Below are 18,577 nucleotides of genomic sequence, written 5' to 3' on the forward strand. Positions count from 1 at the left end.
TTATATTATATGCTTGGCTCACATTGCATGTCTATTGGATAGCATACGTTGAGCTGCTGTGAATTTCTACTCCATTACTGTTCCTTCCACTTTCCTACTGATATCCTAATAAGCTAAAAAGTCATTCTTGGAAATATAATAACTCTAAGGTAATATATCCCAATTTAATATTATTCTTTTTTCCTTCCCTTAATTGTTGATTATTAGGAAAGTGGAAGTTTAATATTTAAAGCATGAAGACTTCTGATATCCTGATTCATTAGATACATCAATTGATGATAATTAAAAATTGCTTTTTATAGTATGCAGGTCTTAATATTTTCCCCTGGTATGACGGACATTTTAATTTATCAAACACAATCACATTAAATAAGAGAGCTTCTACCATAAATTAACATGTCAAATAATTAAATTTTAAAATTTCTATTATGTCAATTTAAGGATTAAGTAATTGTTTCCTACATTTTTCCACAAGGTAATATGTAGTAGAGATGCTGGTTTTTTACATGTTGACATTACATATTTTGTTGTTAAATATAAACATGCATTATGTATAAATAACTACTGAAATGATAATGTACCTTCATATACTAAAATTTTTAACTATGCATCATATAGTCACAATTTAAGAATAAAACTGAATGAAACAATAAAAGTATCTGAAGATGTCAACAAATGTTAATGCTAATGCTAATACAACTGAAGGTTAACCTGTAGGTAAATAATTAGCACCAACCTTCTGCTTGTCTAAGATCTTCATGGCGTAATACTGTTCAGTGGCTTTATGTTTCACCAGCATGACTCTTCCAAATGAACCTGTTCCAAGGGTTTTTTTCCTTTCAAAATCCTCGAGTCCAGCATTATTCTGTAAATGCATGAAAAATAAAACAAACTTTAAAACTTGAAATTCTCATAAGACTATGATAATTATAATCACTTGAGTAACGTATAACCAGAATGATGATCTGGTTTATGACTACTCATTTACAAATAATACAAAAATACTATTCAGGTCCCAGGTTATTGGTTCTACTTTCTCTTTTGAATAAGAAAGGATCTAATAACAGGAGAGAATTATATTGCAAAATAGAGTGTAATAATAACAGGAGGAAATAAGTCTCAGCTGAATCAGTAAAGGTCATTTTCTTATATAATTCCTAGTACTAGATTTCTCATAAAGATTTCTAATAAATCATTTCTGTCTGTTAATAATTACAAACTGACCAGAAGTATACCAAAGAAGAGTCATGTAAGCCATACAATCTTAGTGCACTAGATGTACCTCTGAAGAAGCACTGTCACACTTCATTTGCATCTTTATTCAAGTTTACAGCGCTAAAGAACAGCAAGAGAAAAAGCCACTAGGCTTTCTCTCTCTGGTGCTATAATAACCCAGTATTACCTAAAACAGTAACAATAAGGAAAGAAGAGTTCCTCATTGCACAAAGAACCAAAAGCTAGAGTCTCAGAACAATAATCAGACTCTTTTTTTCCCTTGAATAGATGTTTTGTTATAAGCAAACATCTTTGTTTGGCTTTGACTGCAGCACAGAAGCAAAGAATTGGAGGCATCAATCTATTGAATTTGTTGCTGCCACAACAAAATGAAAATTACTAGGAACAAATTATGTGCTAAACAGCAACAAGTAGTAATTGCAGACCCAATTGTTTAATAATTTTAATCACAAAGATATCCGTGAAAATCATTGAAAATATTTCCAAGGCTCAGTCTGTAGAGACTTTAGCTTGAGGAAAAATATGGTGCAACATGATTCTTATATATGTGATAAATCTGGATAGAAACTGAAGTTCAATGTTGATGAATTTAGTCTCCATTGTAAACAAAACTCAGCTTGTTAAGCAACATCAGGTTGTATTATTACAGAGCAGGAAATCAACCTTGTTTTACTTATGAATTTTGTTTTTATCATATTTTAATTTTACATTCAGTGAGATTCTTTATCAATGCACAAAAAAGTCCTTAAAATTCCAACCGAATTAATTTTATGGGTTAATAGTTAATTTTTAATTTTATTGATATAAATGGATTGAAAGGTTTAATATAATCCCAACTAAATAATGGAAACAAACTCTATTAATACACAACAGAACATCTGTTTACACTAGTCATAGCTTTTCTTTATATAATAAAATATATGCCATCTCCCTCACCTCCCTTCAGGTTTCATATTATGTAGTGTTTACCATTTTATAATCCAAAATTCACCTTTGGTATATGCTTGTAACAAGGACAACATTCAAAATTAAAATGAGATTAGAAAACACGAAGATGAACTAGTATCAAAATCTATATTCAGGTATTATACGAGAAATGATTTCCTTCTTCAGTTTAGACATACATAAAATTATTAATTAATAAATTAAAACATAACATTGTGGCATAATTCCCATTTTAAATTCATGCTTACTAATGACACTTGAAACCTAAAATATCTGGAGGAGTAATTACTTAGGCAAGAATCATGATTTTTACTTAACACAGAAATTTTAATCGTAGAAAAGTATAAATATTCCTTACCGGGGGCGGATTCTCCCATTTTTTCAGAAAGTCTTCTTTGGCTTTGGCTAGAAATTCCTTCACTGAAAATATATATGAAAAAAGATTTTTGTCTTGTAGGAATACTTACATTACATATTTATATTATATGTATTTACATTACATATAAATATTCTTACTTAAAAAACAGGAAATGTGCATTCACTGTGTACACCAGAGAACTAGTTAGTATCTCTAAACAAGAAGCAAACACTTCCTCAGATTTCTAAGAACCTCCAATATTTTTCTATATGGAGGTTGTTTTGATAATTTCAAATCTAATAACAATAATGTTTCTAAAAACATACCTGAAAGTAATGTAAAATTAGAAATCAATCTAGGAAAAAATAGTGGCACAAATAAATATGCCATAGAGACTTTAGACACATGAACTGAAAATATCTGAGAACATGAATCTTTTGATCTGTGGAGTCAACAATAATTGGTTTTGGAAAAAAGGACTGTTCTCAGGTATGAGAATTTATGTTATTAGATTTGCATTCTCACTACTGATAAGTAGAGAGAAAAGGAGAAACCACAGACTAACAAACACGTAAAAGATATTCACAGGGGCTTGAAAACAAAAGAGAACAAAACATGAACAAATCTAAACCACTTTAAAATCTCATTCTAAATTTGGAGTAAAAACTAAATATCTGAATGACTACTTTAAAACTTACACTAAAGCAATTCAAAACCAGATGCTTATATACTGATCAATAATAACCACATGTTTTATAGAGTTGCGGTTTAGTTTTAAATTTGTTAATTAAATGACCAATTATTTATAAGTATTCCCTGCTTATCTGTCTTCCCACAGATAAAATGTCATTGACAAGATGTGCTCATGTTCTTGTGGTTAGGAATGAGAATAAAACCTGAATACACAAGAAATAATTATTTTGATGTTTATTGTTCAGAAATTTCCCAATATTTATCTATCTCAATCTATAAATAAAGAAAATGACAAAAATAGGATCCAAATAATGTTGAAATAGTAAAAAGTTGGAGAAGACAAAGTGAAATTGGATTGGCATGTTGGCATTTATTTCAGAAATACTGAGTGATGATCATGATGATGAAGACAAAATTAAAAGGGGAAGTAAGGACTCAAATTCTTTAAGATCCCTAATTATGCAATTGTTTTAAAGTGAGGCATTTTGAGATGCACATTATTATTACCCTCTTTATCTTCAATGTAATATCTTTGGAAAAGATCTTACTGTATCACTGTGAGTAACCAAGAAGACTGCTGGCATTCTAAAATGTTTTGCAATTTCAAATGTTGATGACAAGTATCAGAAGCAAATCTTAGTTTTTAAGTAATACTAGAGTATGTATTTCTGAACACATTATTTTATTACTTTCTATAAACTAGCATTAATATAAAATGCTTTCAAAAACTATTTTAGAAAATTAATTTTAAAAATCAGAATCTTCTCATTGTATAAAAAGTCTCATGCACCAAAACAATTGATCAAATAGTTACATATAATTATCCAAATATGATCTAATTCCTCTCAGAGAAGGAAAATTCTTACATATAGGGCAATTCAAGTTCTTTTCTAAAAGCTAATGTACTATTCACAATTGAAGAAGAGTGGTTTTACAAGTGAGTTGGGTTTATGGTTGTTTGTTTGTTGGGTTTTTGTGTTTTTTGTTTTGTTTTTGCCTGGAGCAGACATATCTGCACATGGCCTTCATTTGGAAATGACAGCTAGCTATAAAATAAATTGAAAATTAATTGCAAAATGTAACAGTGGCTCTTAAGAAATCACAACTTGTGAAACTCAAAATATACCTCTAATTTCTTTTGAAAAATATTTTTAGTTTTCTCTTATATATAGAACTTGCACATCAAGTTGAAGTATAAATTCTCCAGATGACTGCATGAGAATTTGGAGACAAGGAAGAGAATCAAAGAAAAATGTCTAATATCCTATTTCAGCTTCTCCTGTCATTTTATGCTAAGAGGATCTGGAGTTAAGAAAATATAACTGATCAAAGAAAGGAATGGCAGTCTTTATACCAAAGATGTTAAGTAGGAAAAAAAAATTCCTTTTCCAGGCCTGGTGATAAGCTATCAGGGGTTTCTTAATTTTATTTGCTAAGAGGATATTTGGGAAATTCTTTGAAATATTCTCTGTACTCATCAATATTCTGACTTTACTGCCAAGTAGCACTGTAGAAAGTAAACAACATCTCACTCATATAGGTCTTATGTAGAAAATTATTTAAAATGTATATTAATCAAAGATATTAAATTTTGTGAATTTTTTCAACATATAAGGAGATTCCCTTTTAGAGTAAGGATGGCCATTAATTATGTCATTAAATAATTCCATGAAGAAAACTGTTCCTGAAATGTTTTAGTCATATAAATATATATACAAACATGAAATATCTAATATATATCTCTATTTAGAAGCAAAGATAAACATAATCAACTTTTTGTAAAAATAAGTTGATTCAAACATACATCTTATAAATATAATAAAATAAAAACACCAAAAGTAAAATATTTCACAATACACTGGATTATGAATAATACTAAAACAATAGACAATTAAGAACCACATGATTTGCTGTAAATGTTATTATTTTTAGACATTGGTGGATTTAATTTCTAAGTGCTTTTATTTGGTTATTTTTTAAAATTTCTATTCAAGGATACAAGATGTTAGCAGTTAATTAATAAAACAAGAGATGGGAGAGACAGCCAGACTCAAACACTACATCACAATCAATCCAGAGTTCCTTAAAAAGCATATACTTTGAGGTTCTCAACTTTTTAATTTTTTTATGTTCTAATATATAAATCTTATCTATATTTAATCAATTAAACCACTGTGATAGTCTGAAACAGCCACAGTTTTTTGAGATGTAGTTAGAATATTGGTTCTAATATTCATCTGTGTGATCATGGGTACCTACCAAAAAGCATCTTACAGTAATTAATAATTCTCCTTAGGAAAAAATACCTCAAAGAAAGATTTTTCTGCAAATATATTTTGTTCTGTATTGGTTAATAATGGGGCAATCTAGGTATTACAAAATAAGGACACACCAAAAATTAACTCAATTTATTATTTTTGCATTTATAATTGTAATTATTTTCCAAATAAATTAATTTCTTCAGTTTGCATCATTGCATTCTGAAAGTGATGAGCTTGCCAAAGAAGTTATATGTTCCAGGAACATTCACCCATATGCATGAGGTGAAGGAAGAAGAAACAGAACTATTTATATACATTTCCACAAAGTCCAAACACCACAACTTAATTCTTACTTCTCTTTGCCTCTCCCAGTGTTTCTGTATGTTTATACAGGTCATAGTTTAAAAATGAAATTACAAAGTTCATTCTTTTTGTGTTTATTTATTTATTTATTTGGACTGGGGATTGAACCCAGGGGTGCTTTACAGCTAAGCTACATCCCCAGCACTTTTTATTTCTATTTTGAGCCAGGGTCTCACTAAGTTGATGAGATTGTGAATTGACTGAACCTGCAATCCTCCTGCCTCAGGCTCCTGAGGCCTTGGGATTATAGTTGTCATTGAGCCTAGTTTACAAAGTTCATCTTTTTTTTTTTTTTTTTTGCTGTGCTGAGGATTGAACCCAGGGTCTTGTGCTTGTGAGGCAAGCACTCTATCAACTGAGCTATCTCCCCAGCCCCGAAGTTCATTTTAAACATTAAGAAAATTGACAAAAATTCAAGTATGGTAAAACTTTATCCCTTGAAATTCAGATAATTCTACAATGAATAATAATGTTTCACTAATAACATTCAGCAAACTTAGTCATTTTGCAATGCTGCACTAGGTAAGTTAGATAACTTCTTATCAAAACAAGAATATGTAGTGAGTTATAGGGTGCCATTATTCAACTCTTAAAAGAGGTTATCTTTTATATATGAAGAATTTATAAGTGTATTACTATACAGATGACAACTACTCTAGATGTTGAGGGCTCCAGTCTCTTAGTAATGTGATAAATTTTACTTCCCTCTTTATGGCCTTTTTATAGTAAAAGCACAACACTATTCAACTTTTATTCAACATATGTCAGGAAACAAACAGAAAATCGGGAAAAAAAAGAATAAAAACTTCCTAAGGCAAATCCCAATTAAAATGTTAGTTATTTCACTCAAAAATTTATAATAGTATATGGACATTTTTTAAAAAACCACTCATTAGCCTGGGTAATCTCACTGACTAAGTGGTGTCTATAAATCTACTTCTGCTACTTAGTATAACTTCCTCTGCTTCAAGGTACTATACTTATCATTTATAAAACATCGTCACACAAAAAACTGTAATACCTGTATGATTATATAAAACCCAACATTAGACAAATCATTTCCTTTAACAATGAAAGTATTTTATTAACAATATGCTAAATAAAAATACAACTTTAAGAAGAGAATAAAAACTTGCAAACAACCAAACAAAAAGTTTTAAAGGTAACATTCGTTTTATTAAAAAGTAGTTGCCTACCAGATATTTCTGAAGAGGAGGAAGCTGTGTCCAGAAAATAAATTAAACAATGATTAAATTACACTTGTAAAAATGACATATTAGCATGAAGTCACTGATACACATTTTCCCAGAATAATATTTGCAGAAATAAAATGTTAAGGTGGAAACTTAATTATTTGCATGATTTCAAGTAGGACATTTTAAAATTAAATGAAAAATAAAACTAACAACTACTGTTTTATGTCAAAATCAACAACATTCTTCTGATTTTCCTTGAAACGAAAATTTTAATTCCTCACTGCAATAGAGCTAATAATATCAAGAAGCAAATATCAAAATACATATCCTATAACTATTGTAAAACCACCTCTGGACTTCTGTTATTCATTCAAACTCTTCTGCAGGAAAGACAATTGTTATACTCTTTTGAAAGACATGTCTTTGAAGGCATTCCACATCTTTTGTGCTGGTTTATTGAGCACCTGTTAGTTCTCTGATACTGATGGAGACTTTGAACACTCCAAAGAATAAATATAGTTCTGTCATTAAGGAAATGAGAAACTAAGCGGGGGCGGGGGATTATAAAGCAACGTGACCAGGACTAAAGGCAATTACAAGGTGCTATGAGAGTTAACAAGAAGAAATTCTTCCATGGTAATATAAGCATAATAGAGGACACAGCATTTGTATGGCAACGTGAAAAATAAAGGGTTCCTCTGGCAGATAAAGATACAAAATAAGACATTCTAGATGAGGTGATCTGTATAAAACACATGGGGGAAGAGCATGGCTTAACCGGGAAATGGCAGCTGACTTCTGGCAGATGAGGCATAGGTTATGAGTGCACACAGCAGTGGGAGGAGTAGTGCCAACAGGTGCCCAATCATGGACATACTTGCCTGTCATGGTGATGGTTTTCAGTGTGTGAGAAGGAAGGGGAGCAATCTGTTAGTTCACAGTTACTAGACTTCCATTTCTTCTGGGATATAGAAGGTAAGAACACTTGCTAAGAAAGGGGTGCCAGATGGAGTAACACAGGAATGATGAGGGTAACAGCTCTGCCTAAATATTTTATTTTATTTAATTGTAGTGCTGGGCATTGAACCCAGGGCCTCACACATGCTGGGCAAGCCCTCTACCACTGAGCTACAGCCTGGGGCCTAAATATTTTTAACTTTGATTGCTAATGCAGGAATTAAGGGAAAGGACCACTCCTCTAAAATTTCCTATTACGGAAAAAGCAAGTACTACAAACTATTACTGTGTGTTTTTAATGGTATTTTTTTACAGTAAGAGTTTAAAAATTTATCACTAAACTCTTATAATCGTTGTGCCCCTTGCTTCTGTAATTAAATTATCATCTCCCTCATTCATATTATTAAAAGCACTATTCTATTTAAGAGTTATTTAGTGTATGCCAGAAAGCACAAAACAGAATGGAAACTGAAGGAAGTTACCTATGAAAACACCAAATTCTATTAACAAACAACAGAAGAGGGCAATCTCTTCCAAATTCTCTGGAAAGTATAATCTAATGGAATATATTAGTCTGTCTTCTGCCACCCATCCTTCAAATATCGAACTCTTTAGAGTTCTTTATTTGGTATATTTCTGAGAATACCTATCCCTTCCCCACATGTATACAGTGTACTAAAAATCTTTTCAGCAAATAGAACTCATGAAAAAACTAAATATAAAATATTCTGATTGCCACAAAATACTTCATAAAAATGCAACTTATATCAATCAAAGTAATAGGATTATTCTGTAAAAAAGTGATTTCCTACCAGATGCATCTGATGATTTGCGTGCTTGATCAAAAAGAATAAATAAATTTAAGATTAAATAACATATAAAATAACATACCCACAATACGTTACCCATCCATATGTTTGCTAGTATATTACACAAAGAAATAAAATATAAAAATACTTGTGCACAGATATCAAAAAAAATGTTTTATATAAGGATTACAAGAAATTCTTTGGAGAGATACATATTAACCAACAAAAACCCTACTCTGGAAATGTGTTAACAAATCACAACATTCCGTTCATGAAATCTGAAGGATAATTGTATTCACTTTGCTAAGGGGTGCTTTGTTTGCCTCACCATATTCAACCATGTTCATTAAAAGCAAATTCACAAAAAAAAGAACCAAATTCACTATAACCTTAAAAACAATAGTGGGTAAAAGGTAACTTTAATGCTGCAGTTATATTTGTGAGGTTTAATGGATGGCACCATGTTTACTTTTGATTTCTAAGATATCAGTCTTTCTATAAAGATTAAAGTCAAGCATGACTGAGCATTTGGAAATTTAGTAAAAAATAAAAGCTGTATTTCCTATGCTAATGTCTATTTCATTCTTCTGCTTTCCTATTAGTTGATTCTTTATCAAGTCTTGGTTACAAGTGAACAGTATAATTGACTGACTCACTAAACCATGAAGAAAGTCTTTTATTTAGTTTGTACATAGAAAAATCCAAAACCTTTATGAGACATGTATTTAAATACATACTAAATATATTTGATATAAATAAATTCTAGAAAACTGCATTAACTTATTTGGTTAGCATTTAAAAGAACAGATGAATATACTAATCTGCATAGTATATTTATTCACAACTTAGCATACATATGAGCTTTCTCTCTCAACCTGCTCTCTACCAGGGGATGCCATCAATCTAGGCCATCCAAGACATTGAAATGAAGGATCTTACTATAGGATTTTGTAATGAAAGTTTATACTTTACTCAATCATAAAACTAATGACCCAGGAAATATTTGAAATGCAGTTTTTATCCTTGCTTACTGAGATTTTTCTCACAGAAATATATCTACCACAATTACATGCCAAAGATTTTCCTGACAGTGATCTGAATTCAAATATTCTTGTTGCCCAACAGTGTAAAAGTAGGACTATACATCTAGGGGATGGGGGATGCACATTATCAACTTAGTAACCAATGGCTCAATAAATTGTTGTGTTAATTTATATTCCCACATCTTTGATGTTTCATCTCTTCAACAAAACATGTTAACATCAGACTTTCCAATTTTTACTAATCTAATGGGCATGATGGCAAATTTTGTAACACTAAATAAATATCTCAGAAAAATTAGCCAATTTTTCCCTTAAGGAACTTGTTACTTTTTTAATAGATTTATTCCTAGGTTCTTTAGAGTTTGGGTTGCTATTATAAAAGGGACATTTTTTGTTTTAATTGTCTTTTCTGTTTGTTGCTGATGATTGGAACACAAATGGTGTTTACACATTGATCTTTTATCTGGCAGTCTTGCCACACTCGTTTCAGTGCTAAAAATCACACTGGAAGATTCCCCTGAATTTTCTGTGTAGACAATCACACATCATCTATGATAATGACAATTTTGTTCTCTCCATCTTTTTCTTGTCTTACTGTTCAGGATCTGACCAACAGTTCAATGATGTAGAAACAATGAGAGTATTTCTCACTTCAGAGAAAATGTTTTTAAACTAAGTTGCTTTTCCTGTACTTTACTTATAATACTATATCAGACTCAATAAATGAATTTTAAGAATATTTCTTCTTTTTCAATTCTCTGGAAGACTGCACAAAACTGAAATTTTTGTTCCTTACTATTTCCTAGAACTTTGTCATAGCACTGTCTGGTTCTAACTTTGTTATGTTTTGAATAAAACTTCAACTATGATTCAATTTTTTTAAACAGGTATGGTTCTAATCAGTTCTTTTAAAAGCATTCTCCATGAATTAACCTTTGGCTCTTTATTTTCTATTCCACGATCTTTGCTCAGTCTTATGTCTTTTCATCAGTTTTTCTTATTTTGATTAACCATCCTGTGCTTTTCCTAACTTTACCTGAATTCTTACATCATGAATGTCTTTTCCAAAGTTAAACATTTAAAAATTTATCTCTACACTCCATAGTTTTGATAGTTTAAATTTAAATTTCTTTTTTTTTATTGTAAACAAATGGGATACATGTTGTTTCTCTGTTTGTACATGGTGTAAAGGCATACCATTTGTGTAATCATAAATTTACATAGGGTAATGTTGTTTGATTCATTCTGTTATTTTTTCCCTTCCCCCCACCCCTCCCACCATTCTTTTCCCTCTATACAGTCCTTCCTTCCTCCATTCTTGCCCCCCTCCCTAACCCTAACTCTAACCCTAACTCTAACCCTAACACTATTAAATTTCTATCGAGTTAGTACTTGACCCATGAGTTATCTGAATTTTTAAGTTTTCACATATATGCATTTATGTGTCTGTTAGTCTTTTATTATTGAGTGTAGTTAAATGCTTTGTGCTCAAAAAAGACTGTGACCTGTATATCAATTCTTTGCAATTTGTTGAATATGTTTAGTTATATAATCAACTTTGTAAGTGCTCCCCAATTGCTTGTGCAGAAATTCTTTAAATATCTATATCTATATATCTATATATATCTATATATATATCTTACATTTTCTAATTTCTTCTTCTAAGTGGGTCCATTTTATTTTATATATTTTGAGGCTCTATTACAGATATATAAAACTTTTCTTTTTATGTCATTAATTTTAAATGGTAATCTGCCTATGACAATTCTACTGACAATCTTCTGAGGGTCTAATACTATTGTGTCTGAATATCATATGTAGTCAATATATATGTTTGTCTGTTTTATTTCTGAACTGTGAACTTAAAGTTCAGTGGAGCTTTATCTATGGAAAAACCTGAAGGGCTTGAATGAGGATTTGTTCCAGTACAGGATTTTGTACTAGCTTCTGTCTGACATACAGCATATATTACCAACCTGAATCTGTTCTGATGATATACTTTTATTGGTGCTTCCTAGACCACACAATTAATACAGATTAAAACCTGAAACCCACTTGAGGGGAAGCAGATGATTATGAATTCTCAGGAGAGACATTCCACATCCACATATACACATCCCTCCCCTGCCCCAGGAACACAAGCTAAGAAATACAAGCTTCCCTTTTGCCCTGTGTTTGCAGAGGTTGTATTTTCTACTATGTGATTTCACTGAGGTCATGATCCTTTCAGGACACTGACTTTATAGAGCAATCTAAGAAATCCCAAATTGCATCATCCAAAGAACTTGCATTTTGTCTTTGTGAGATCATTTAAAATCAAAGTCCTTTGGCTAACAAGGGATGAAAATCTGAGGGCAAAGTATGCTCCCCTTATAGCTGTGGTTTTTCATCAACCACTTCCTTTTTTGCACATGGGATTTATTTTAATTCTTGTTAATTCAGGGATTCATTTAAAGGGATGCTCGCTATAGCTTATTCAACATGTTAAAGTGCTGTTGCATTTCATTAATTTTTTTTCCCTAGAAAGATTTTTAAATTATCTTGTCTCCAATCTTGGATTTTTTTTTTAATAAGACAAGTTTCATATTAAGCTGTAAGATGCAAAGACCTACATGTTTGTGAAATTCATGTATTATCCTTGAAATTCCAAAATTTCTCCAAGATATGCTTAAGTGTTGGAGTCTTTGTTAATTTGTCAAAACATAATGAGAATTTTTAATCTACAGATAGAGGATTTTCCTCTTTTAGGAGGTTTTCCTGTGCTTAGTGTATATCTTAGTGATAGAGCACATGCTTAGTATGCTCAAGGCCCTGGGTTCAATTCTCAGTACCAAAACAAACAAAAACAGTTTTCTGAAGTTATATTTTTGTTTTGTTTTATTTTGTTTTTTGTACTGGGAATTGAACCCAGGGGTGTTTTACCACTGAACTACATCCCCAGCATTTTATTTTATTTTTTAATATTTTGAGACAGGATTTCACTGAGTTATTTAGGGCCTCACTAAATTGCTGAGGGTGATCTCAAATGTGTGATACCCCCTGCTTCAGCTTCCTGAGCTTCCAGGTAAAATCTTTTTGTTGTTGTTGTTGTTATTTGGTTTGGTTTGGTTTGGTACCAGGGGTTGAACCCAGGGACACTCAACCACTGAGCCACATCCCCATCTCTTTTTAAAATATTTTGTTTAGAGACAGGGTCTCACTGGGTTGCTTAGGGCCTCACTAAGTTGCTGAGGCTGACTTTGACCTCATGATCCTCCTGCCTCAGCCTTCCAAGTCCCTGGAATTACAGGTATGAGCCACCATGCCCAGCTAAAGTCATGTTTTTTATTTCTGTTTTTGTTGTTTTATCCACATCTGTTTTATGAGGATGTTATTCAATTTGTAGAATGACCTACATTTATCTAACACACTTTTCACTTCATAATTTTTATTTTGTCCATTTTCCCTATTTCTGGAAGGCTTCAGGATAGTTCTTTTCTATCATTAATTTACTTTCCTACAGAGACTAAAGTGCTCTTTACTGTCTTTAATGCAGCTTTATATTCTGCACATACCAGGTTTACTGGCATCACAGTAAGCCTTTCACATCATTATGCTTCTTTTCCATTCCTGCCTGATTCTCAGCTCTTTTCATCCTGGTCTTGTTTTATCCTTTCTATCATGTGTTATTTTACAGATTCCATGTTTGCTTGAAATCCAGATACTATCTGTAATATTATATGTTTAGACCCTTCCACAGAAATATTTTTAAAACATTGCTTATTCCCCTCCTTTTGCAGGTCCCAATTTTTATCCTTTAATGGGGTATAACCTCTTTTATAGGCTACATGGAGTTGCTTTTCTCATTTTTACTTTCATGAAGAATGAGAAGTTTTGCAAACCTTGAGTAGTAATAAGGTAGGTGAGGGTAGCTCAGTAGTAGTACCTAGCATGCACAAGGCCCTGGATTCTATCCCCAGTACTGGAAAAAATCCTCACAAATAAAGTAGGTGAATTTTCTTTGGATACTTTCACTTCCTATTTAGGTACTGTTAGAATCAATTCATCCAGTCTTTCAGTTTATACATATTTACATTATCAGCTGAATAATCCAGTGACCTTCGGCACTGAGAAGGTAGCAGGACTATAGGGTTCCTTGCTGGTGGTGAAATGCATCAAATCAAGGTGGAGCCCTGTCATAGCTGGAAAAGGTCAAGTCATGTTTCTGACTTGAAATAACTAATAAATTCTTAATTGTCCCAATATAACTGTTTAAGAGTGAAAGTAATTAGCAGTGTTGGGTCTTTTACTCACTTTTCCCACAGTCTTTTTTTTTTTTTTTTTTTTTTTTTTCCTCATCTCTCTGAATTAGTGAGGGTGAAACAATTATTTCTCTTTTCCATAAGGGCAAACTACTCAAAGTAAAACTGTTAGTTAGGCTTTGGTAGTTGAACATCTATCTGATCCTGTACTTTTCTGGGCAAATTCGCCCCCCACCCCACACACTTTAATTCCAGGATGTGGTTTTCTCAGTTTTGTGATTTATATTTTCAGTCAAGATCTGCACAGTGGACTTAATTGCTAGTGCTCAAGTCTGGAACATTCCTGAGATTCACAGTAGATTAATATCTTCTTCAGAGAGCTGCCCTCAATTATAGCTGGACCAGAGTTCTCACCTAGGATTTTTTTTTAATTGACTCGTAAAAGCTGTCCACATTGATGGGACACCATATGTTTTGATATACGGATACACTGTAGAATGTTCAAATCAGGCTAAGCAAATCTATCTCCTCAAATTTTTATTATTTTTTTGCAGTAAGAACATTAAAAATCCTTTCCTCTTGCTTTTTAAAAAAGTGTTCAATACATTACCATTTTCTATAATCACCCAAATTCTCCTAACTATAATGTAGTACCAGTTGACTACCCTTTCTCCATCTCTCCCTCCCTGCTATTCTTCACCTAGGATTTTGATATACTGATGCTAGATATGTTGATAAGCCAGGAGCACACATGAACTCTGAATCTGTCAGATGACTAAGCTCCATCTTGTACGAGCAGCAGAGAAACCTATTCTACACTGTGAAAATAATAAGACGGATACAAGGAGAAAATAAAGTAGTCATGTGATCTCTGAGAGAAAAACCGAGAAAGGTGCTGCTATGATTCCAGGCACCTTTCCAAATTCCATTTCTAGTATTGGTAAAACTCAACTCTACTTTATGCCTTTGAGCTGTGTGAGCCTTTGAGCTGCGTAAGATAACAGTGTAGTCTGATAATACCTGCATTTTTGTCTGTTTTAGCCTATTTGAGTAACTGATAATTCCTCTAATCAAAATGATCTTAAGACAATTCAACAGATTTTTAGAGGTGTTTTGTATATTTCTTGACAAACTTGCTTTCTTAACAAGAGCAAAAGCTTCACAAAAAGGGGTATTAGCAAGAAAGAAAATTTAGACAGGAAAGGTGAAAGCTCTTTTTAGACTTTCAACTAATATTTTAAATACAAGGAAGATATAAGTTCTGATTGGTACAATTTAGTTTCTTAATCATTTTTATCTTCATGCTACAAAGATGATGCTGGAATAAGGAAACATTACGATTATTGTATTTCCTGAAACAAAACACAGTATTTATGGGATCCTTATAATGTAGGAAATAACAAAGTAGCCACTGAAAACACACAGATAAACAAGGCACTGGCCTTGACTTAACGAGTTCAAAATTTAGAGATCAGACACCAAATTGTAAATATATAATTTCAATATAATATAATAATAATACAATAAATTATAGTTTATAAGCTGCTTTGAGAGTATAGGGAAATCACCTAATTCCACAGGATCAATAATGGAGGCACTGCAAAGCATAGTGGTTCTCAGAATTCTTATGATAAAAAATATAAGCATGGAAAGGTAGCAAGGATCTATATATGATAAGGTAGGGCCAGGTTAAAATTTATGAGACAGATGCAAATAAAGTAATTGGAAAGTTTTCATTTTGGATTAAGAAATGGGCACATCAGCAATCTAAAAACTGTAGTGTGAAAAATGACCTGGAGGGATATAAAACTAGAAGCTGGGAGAACAGTGAGACAGTTATTGCAACAGGGTTGAGAAGAGGTATAGAATGTCTGATCTAGAAACATTTTCATTGTTAGAGTGGAGAAAAATGGAGTGATTTTTGAGACATTTCTGATATATGATCAATAGAACTTAATGACTAATTGTGTGTCTGGGAGTAAGAAACAAGGTTCTGTTTTTACTTCCTTCATGGACAATGAGATCACTAACAGAAATTAAAATCGATGATAAAGCAACAAATTTGGGAATGGGAAGACAAAATTCACTTTTGAACTGAATGTTCAGGTAGTAACTGAAGATATAGGCATGGATGAGATCATTCAGAGAGAACGTAGCATTAAAAGAAGGCCAAAGATAGATTCCCGGAGAAAGCTAACCTTCAATTATCAGAAAAAAGGAATAGCTTTATAACTAGAAAAAAGCACTACATACATATAAATACCAGAGGCACATTTGTAGACTTAGAAAAAAAGGTCTAGCATTTGCTTATTTCTACAAATAAAACCACACCTCACTTGTAATTTTCCATATTTTGAAATGGCTAGGGCATTTAACCACTTGCAACGTAAGTGAAATTAGTTGAAATTGAACAATCTTGAAAAACTGAATATCTATTTTTTATCACCACCATTCTTGTGGTAGAAAAAGGCTGTAAGGAAAGGCCACGATATAAAATACTATCTCTAATCCATAGCTTTAAAATGAAGCAATACAGAAGCAGCAACAATTTTCTTCACCTAAAACCAATACATCATACTATAAAACCTCCAGAACATCATACTGGTTACCTAAAAATTCTAGGTTATATGCCCAACTTTCAAAGAGAAAACACACATTGAACTGATTTGAACAACCAGCATGATCAGGTAGCCTCGGTTTTCGTATTATAGAAATTAGGCTCACATGTTGATTTAATAATATTAGTTTAGATTTAAAACACTATATCAGAAGGTCTACTTTGAAAACAGGAAAATAATAATCTAGGCAATTCTTAGTATTGTACATGTAAAAAACATCCCTTTAGCATACGATATCACTTGTAAACAAATACATAACAACAGTGAAGTGGTTCATGTTGTACTGCAGCAGGATAAAGAATGTGCATTGGTAATAATGAAGTGATTTCCAGTTATGGAAGAAAAGGTTCCTTGACTTTGAATTTTATCATTAAACAGCAAAAATCCAAATCTTCTAGGTCAAAATTCCAATTCTAAATCTTTTCAATATAAATTATAGAACCATTATGTTATCAGAGAAATCATATATCACTTCTAAAAATGACATCTGAATCAGAGATTAACTTCTAAACAGCTTCTTTTTTAGTTAAGCGAAAAGATGCTAATGAATTATGCTCTGAGCAAACATTTCTCACTCTAACAACAGGATATCTATTTTTAGCAGCAGGTTTGGCTTGAAAGGAACAGCTTTTGCCCTAAGATAAGCTGCAGTATATACTGTAGTATATTTTCTCAAAAAAAAAAAAAAAAAAAAAAGACTTTTGGACAGGTTTAAAAAAATAAATCATATTATAATAACAAAGGAGACTAGTTATCACAATGTACTTATTCTAATAAATTATTTCCCCAATAAAGTATTTCTTAAAAATTGTAACAAAGCCTCCAAAAACAAAATCCCTATTTCTCCATGAACTGTAGTTAAAAGCAACAACAACAAAAAATCAACAAAATTTTAGCAGCATTTTATTTTCAAGTTTAGTATTTTTTAAAATATAGTCAAAGAAGAAGCTAACAAAAATTAGTATTAGGATGACAAAGCTAATCAAAGGAAAGTTAAACTATCTTGAGGATCCGATATTAAAATCAAATTCTCATTATGGATCTTCTATTATTCAATATGTAACAATTAATAATACTGCCAAATGAATATAGTAAATCAAACCATAAAGAAAACTGAAACTGATTATTAATATACTACTAATAGTGGTATTGTTCACAGTTCTTAGTGGCTTTTAAAAGCAGTTTACTATAATGCCTACTTGCAAAAGCATCAACACAAAATGTAATAATTCATTGCAGTCCTGACTTTTTAATTGTCTCTTTAAAAAATATTTTTCTTCTTAGATTAATTTAAAAAATACATATATAGATAGCTGAAGAGTCTCAGAGAGCATACTTACCACTCATGATGAAAATCAACCCTTCCAAAACATATTGCTCAAAACAACAATCCAACAGCAAAGGGAGTTATGCTAATCTCTAGAGGTAGAAGAACCGATGGTGTAAACACATACACTGGAACATGCAGCACACAGAAAATGAGAAGAGCTTTCTTTTGTTTTAAAGAGAAAAGCCCCTAGAAGCAAAGCATAACTACCCAGCATGAGATAACACCAGTAAACATCAGATTAATGCCAACGGTGTGTATAACTAGATTTAATTTCTTTCAAGCTAGTTCTCCTAGCTTCCTTCATATACCTCCAGAACAACTCAAAATGGCAGGGAGAAAATGTTCGAGCCAGGATGTATAAGATGTTCTCAATTATATCAGCATGAGTTGTTACCACGGCAACATTAGACCAGAATTATCGGTTCACTTGTAACCAAGGAGTAGCTTTTCTAAAGCTTTAATCAACCCAAACAAATAAAATACCTTTTTCTTTTAGAGCCACATGATTTTAAAATTACCACGTTCTT

At 31.9% G+C, this 18,577-nt stretch overlaps 1 protein-coding gene across 8 annotated transcripts in view; it reads right to left on the bottom strand.

The window, feature by feature from the left end:
- Window positions 1–18,577, bottom strand: part of Prkacb (protein kinase cAMP-activated catalytic subunit beta) — a 114,748-nt gene that overhangs the window by 32,400 nt on the left and 63,771 nt on the right. For 3 of the 8 annotated variants that reach the window (XM_047554461.1, XM_047554442.1, XM_047554477.1), the window contains exons 2-3: window positions 2,540–2,601; window positions 737–865 (exon numbers count right to left, since the gene is read on the bottom strand). In XM_047554461.1, coding sequence (XP_047410417.1) covers window positions 737–865; window positions 2,540–2,601 — 191 coding nt within the window. Of the gene's footprint in view, window positions 1–736; window positions 866–2,539; window positions 2,602–7,052; window positions 7,077–8,821; window positions 8,846–18,060; window positions 18,303–18,577 lie in introns of those variants that run through there. The other 5 variants (XM_047554456.1, XM_047554447.1, XM_047554473.1 and 2 more) reach the window with 5 other exon arrangements.

Source organism: Sciurus carolinensis, chromosome 1, assembly GCF_902686445.1.
Source record: "Sciurus carolinensis chromosome 1, mSciCar1.2, whole genome shotgun sequence".
NCBI classification, from domain to species: domain Eukaryota; kingdom Metazoa; phylum Chordata; class Mammalia; order Rodentia; family Sciuridae; genus Sciurus; species Sciurus carolinensis.